A 6000-nucleotide genomic window follows, 5' to 3' on the forward strand; every position below is an offset into this window, starting at 1 on the left:
AATATGGTTTTTATTTACTGGACATCTTCTAATCTGCATACTACTAAAAAAAGAATTTTTACACTGAGGAGGAAAATGAGACAATCATTAATCACACAATTAAAAGTTATCATCTGTTTCACTATTTAATGAATTCTAGGAAAATCTTCATCTAGCTACAGTGCTTTATAATTTATAAAAATATCAAACAAATTTTATAGAGAATTTGCTGCTGCTTCATCCCTCAGGGTTTTTTTTCACTTGTTTGCCATCAAAAGAACACACCAATAAAAAATCTGAGTGTTTATTTTCTCACACTAATACTTTGGATGATCATGATAGTCCCATATTTTCAGTTAACTTTTTGTTCATTTCAATCCCAAAAAAGGCATCCCAACATTACAATGTGAAATTTTAATACTTACTTCCTTCTCCATAAAACAAGAGACCATTATAAAATTTAGTTTCAGCCTGTTAAAAAAAAATTAAAATAATTTTAAAGGTTGCTATTTTGTTTCTAAATTCCTAAGCTCTTAGTTACCCCTATTTAATAAGCAGATGACTACATCATATATACAAATATACTGAAATTCAAAAATTGCTCATAATATAGGTAAATTCAATTTATCTTTAGAGTACCAAAGATATTACTGATACTCAAAGTCATTTCTTGATTTCTTCAGCCTTTACTTTGTCTTATTGTCCGTATCCTTCCACTAGTTCATAAGTGAAAGCAACTATAATTATCAAAAAGGTAGAGAGAAAAAGATGAAGTTTACCATCTTCTACTAGAATTTTAATGACTCATGGGTGAGGAAACACAAAACATATTAAAAATTCAAAGCTTCTTTAAAAAAAATCAGTTACTATCTAGAAAGCCAGTATACATGACAGGTAGCACAGACTTAGAATCTATGCAGACCCAGACTCAAATCATAACTGCTAGTAAAAATGTTAGGCAAGTGACATCCTCTTTAAGCTTCAGTTTTCTCAGCTATTCCTCACATACCACCCTGAGCTGTTATGAGTATTCACAGGGTTAGCAGAATGTTTTTAAATACTCAGTGAATGGTACTCATTATTATTATTATTATTATAAATAAACACCTTATTCAACATTCAATAAATATTTATGCACACTGTACACATGTCAGCACATATTTGCTTTTAAATCATGTTTTTAATGTCTTAAGAGTACAAATAATTACCTCGTATTTTAATTTCTTGATTTCACAACAAAGTGCAGCATAAACAGTGATGACTTTGTTTAAGACCTAGATTTATGAGTAAAAACACAAAAGGAAAAAAGTAAATTATACCAGGTAACTGAAGTATTTTAGAAACAGGTATTTAGGTTTGGGAATCTGTACCTTGTTTTCCGTCTTTATGAGTTCCAAAAGGGAAGACTGTTCATAAGGCAAAAGCTAAAAAAACAAAGGAAAATAAAATTTCTTTATAATTTAAAAAAAAAAAAAGCTAAAATTTTAGATATACAAATTGAGACTAACTCTATTCTAGATGTTAGACTCTGTACTCAGCACTAGCACCACACCAGATAGGGAGTGACTACAAAGGGATACAGGATTTCTTTTTGGGGTGGTTAAAAGTTCTAAAATCAACTCTTGTAATGGTGGCACAATTCTGTGAACACACTAAACCCAAAGAACTGTATTACATGTGCATTACAACAGAAGAAACCTGTTATTTAAAAAGTCAATATGAGACTTAGGACATTGTCTAGCACATAATAAATGCTCAATAAATGTTAGTTATTACTTAAGTGGTAACAGGCTATAATTTGAAAGATAAAATAAAACTACCTCAAAATGGAACAGAGCAAGAGTGTCTTATTTCATACATTAAAAAAAAAATCACTGCCATATTAATATCCTCTGAATAGTACAAGGGAGATTTTGGGAAATGATGGAAATATTCTGTATCTCGATTGAGATATGAGTTACATGAGAATAGGCTTTTGGCAAAACTCACTGAATGGTGTATTTTAAATCTATGCATTTCACTGTATACAAAATAACCTCAATAAAAAACAAAGCCTGGACATTCTATTTCAACCCTCTCCATTTTCTTGATAATGAAAAACAAAAGCTAGCTCAAAGAGGTGGAGTTTGTATCATTCTTTGACACTAAAGACTTGGAGTTTGTGTCATTATTTTTAAAAACAAAAACAGAAACACATGCATGGCTTAGAGAAAAGAAAATTAACCATTTTTCTCCAAGTTTCTTTTAGTTCTCTAGATTCCAAATAATAAAAAATACATATCTCATTTTTAAAAATTGTTTTTAAGATATACTACATCCTAAATATACATACATAAATTAAAAAATAAAACCAAAATCAAACCTTTAATGCTATAGGATCAAGATTGAAATCCCAAACATCTCCAATTGAATCATCCAGTGCGTCCTCAATTCTTCTCAATTGAGAGGTATACTCCTCAAGAAATTTCCCATAATTCTTAAGCTGGACTTCAGCATGGATTTCTAAATTTAATTTTAAAACAGTTCGTGAGAAGTATAAGTAATGAATTACAAGACATTTACTTCAAATAATCTCAAAAGTCATAGCAAAGTAGATACTAAGCATTGTTAATATATTACTTTGGAATGCCTGAACTTCTTGAAAATAGTTTCAAAGTTAAACAATAATTGAGCTTTCAATCTTTTCCAAATAGATAAAATGATTGTAAAAGCAGTAGATAGAGATACAATCTTAAAACCATAACTTTAAGTACTGCAAAAAAGTCACTATACAATTTACCCCATAATCTTATATGAATAATGCCTTAGACATCTCAATGTTCTGATTTTATGTCTTAGTCATAAACAACTTTTTGTGGAAAAAAATGACCTGATTTAGGTGCAAAAATCTGCATTGTCATAGAAGTAAAATTTTAAAATGTAATGCTTAATTCCATACATAGTAAACTATGTCTAAAAACATACTTAAATTATGTTTTTAAATGGTTCTAGACCCATTTCATCATATTATCCCTGAGATGCCCCAAACTTACCAAGATATTTTAATTATTTAATTATAAGAGTTGGAAAAGCCAGTAAAGAACACTAAGTACAAAATACTGTGTTGATATTTATAGAATTTACACGTCAATTGATGACTCTTGGAATTCACTGGAATAAACTGGACAATAAAGGTATGCCTGGTCATCAAAATTAATGAAAGTAAATATTCCACGTTATACATAAGAATTCATCATTATTCCAAAGGCAGCAAATTCAACTCCAACTCAGTTTCTTTTATTGATGTGAATTACTTTATTCAATCATTGTTTTCTAAAAAAAGTAAAGTTTTTCTCTCCTCAAATTAGCAATATGAAGCAACTCTAAGATGAAGTACGTTCTGACCTATTAAGGATAAAGACCTAGCTTCATATTCTCCCTTATTTTGCAACTAATGCTCTGAATCAGGTGGATCAATTTAGTTCATTAAGGTTCCTACTTCATTATAGCATCAATCTAGACAATTCTGGAAAACAATTCGTCTAGATATCATTTGTATTTCAAAAATTAATGAAAACCAAGCACAGAGAAGTCTTCTTTTCCCTACACCTTAAATTTTTAAAACCGCGTAAAATCCTCAAAATCCCAAGTAAATCTCTAATTCTCAATTACATGGGAAATGACCAAAGCTGCATTTAACCACCAAATGAGTTCTTAATGACAACACCAGAAAAACATGCCAATGAATTATTCATTTAGTTCGTTTGGGAAAACCTGCAATAACATTAAAGCTCCTTGCTGGTAACAGTTTTAAATTTGGAAAAAGTTAAAACAAAAAGATTTAAAATAAGAACTCCACAGTGATTCTCCAAGAGTAAAATTCTAAAAACCTGTTTACATGCTTATCTCTTCCAACAGACTGAATTTCTTGTTTTATCTTTGTATCCCTAATACCTATCACAGTTCCTGGTATGTAGAAAATGTCTTTGAGTGAATCAGATCATTCTCCTGATTGACCTGCTTTCAAATCCAAATCATATTTTCATTCCAATATTTTGCAGATAGTAGAATAGGGAACTTCTATTCATAAAGCTTCATACATGACAAGGCGCAGTTAATTCTTTAACAACAAATACAGAATCCTCTCCATAGAAAAGTTGAAGGATTTTGTCACAACCATCAGGACTGCTTTTTTATGCTATATGAGAGCTAATAACTTACGGAATGTTTTGTGAAAAACTGCTAAGCATCCTGAATTAAGCCCACGTTTCTTTGAGGGGCTTATAAAGCCTAATTACAACTAATTTGTCTGTCTTTGTAAAATTAAGCAAAATTCATATGTAATTTTTTAAAATTACATTCACATTTTGAGAAAACTACATTAAAAAAAAAAAAGCAAATTCACAAGCAGTATGTCCCAGTATCTCTTACCACCTATACAGATTAATAACACCAAAGATAAGAAACAGATGGCCAATTTGCAGTAATCTTAAACAGTTTTACTAAAATAGTCTGGCCTGTAAATTTTGCTGCGTGAAATGAATTTGTTACCGTTTTTTTGGTTAGACTTCTAAGTTAAAATGAAACATTTCAATTTTATGAAATAAAATTTGAAACATATTTGCTGTAATTTTTGAAACCTTTCTAGGTGCACTGGAAACTACAGGACATCACTGAAAAATACCACTTAACGCAAATAAAAGGCATGGAAGGGGATAAATTGACATTCACGTGTTTTTTTGTTTTGTTTTGTTTTTTTTTACCACGTAAAGAGTTCTTTTTCGCTATCTTCTACGGTTATAAGCAAAAGAAAGAAAAAACACTCAAACTTCCAAAAGTTGGTTTGGGAGAAAAAAGAAGAAAAACAGGAAACCGAAACAGGAACTCAGACCTCAGCCTCACCTAGAACTGAGCGTTCTGAGGATCTGGCGAAAGCCCCGAGAGGCCAGAGACAGGACAGCCTCCGCACCCCCCCCCCCCACCCCCGGGCTCCGGGCCTCCCTCCCCGGGCGCGCCCCGCCCGAGCCCCTGGCTGCACAAAGTGGACGCCGCGCCCCTCGGACCACCGCGAGCTCCCCAGGCCAGTCACCGCGCCGAACGCCGAGCCCTGACGCGGCCAGCCTGACCCACCAACGCGGAGACTCCCAACTCCGAAAGTTCCGTTCGCGAGTGCGTCCCTGTCGCACCCCAAGGCGCAGAAAGCGTCCCGAACCGGACGGCTGCGCTGCGACCGCGAAGCAGAGCCCTCCCGCAAGAGCGCTGCCAGGGATGAGGCGGGCCGGGGAGCGTCCACCCGCAGCCCTCGCCCTGCTGCTCCCTTACTCTGTGAGCCGTCGTCAACACGGTCGAACTCCCAGTCCGGGGACAGAGTCTCCACCGCCATCACCCCGGCGCCTCCCACAGTCACAGCTCCAACCAGCCTGGGTGAAGACAGCGGCCTCACCCAGGCTGCTGTCATAACACGTGACTTCCGGCCCCGGCCCCACCTCCGCTCGAGAGGGCGGGCCGGGCTCAAGGCTTCTGCGGGCCGCGGGGGCCGCTGGGAAAGCGAGTCCTCCGCAGTGGCCGGAGGAGGCCGCCATGGCGGCGGCGGCGGTCCTCGCGGTTTCCTCCCGTTCCTATTTGGGCTTCGCACCGTTCAGTTTACTTCTCAGGCCACATCGATACCTTACATTTCGCCCTGCTGACTCCAGGCCATTTTTAATACTAGGGAAGTTGCTCCCTCAGTCAAGCCTAAAAAGGGCAAAATTTTGGGGGTGGGGGCTTCACAGGAAGGCGTGGTCCTCGAGGACGTCGCCGTCCAGGCGCTTCTTCCAAGAGCCCGTATATCCGACGCCTTGCGGGTAGCCACCGTCCGAGCTCTTACCGCTCTTCTCCTGCGCACCCTGTGCGGATGGTTCCTGAGGAGAAAATACGGCGTGGAAGAGTAGTTACTTTACGAACACCTTAGGGAGGAATTTTACTCTGCTGCTTATCTTCCACCCACCGGCTCTCTACCCACCTCCAACTCAGAAGGCAGTGGGGTGGAGAAGAAGCGCTGTT

General features: G+C 36.9%; 1 protein-coding gene across 1 annotated transcript in view; it reads right to left on the minus strand.

Annotated features, from left to right (window-relative positions):
• WASHC4 (WASH complex subunit 4) overlaps nt 1–5434 on the minus strand; it is a 50871-nt gene extending 45437 nt beyond the window's left edge. Inside the window, 5 exon segments of the mRNA XM_006193707.3 lie at nt 405–450; nt 1188–1253; nt 1350–1403; nt 2342–2481; nt 5281–5434. Of these exon segments, the coding sequence (XP_006193769.2) occupies nt 405–450; nt 1188–1253; nt 1350–1403; nt 2342–2481; nt 5281–5416 (442 nt within the window). The 5' untranslated portion in view covers nt 5417–5434.
• Nucleotides 5435–6000: the final 566 nt, after the last annotated feature.

This window comes from Camelus ferus, chromosome 12 (assembly GCF_009834535.1).
Source record: "Camelus ferus isolate YT-003-E chromosome 12, BCGSAC_Cfer_1.0, whole genome shotgun sequence".
Classification (NCBI taxonomy): Eukaryota; Metazoa; Chordata; class Mammalia; order Artiodactyla; family Camelidae; genus Camelus; species Camelus ferus.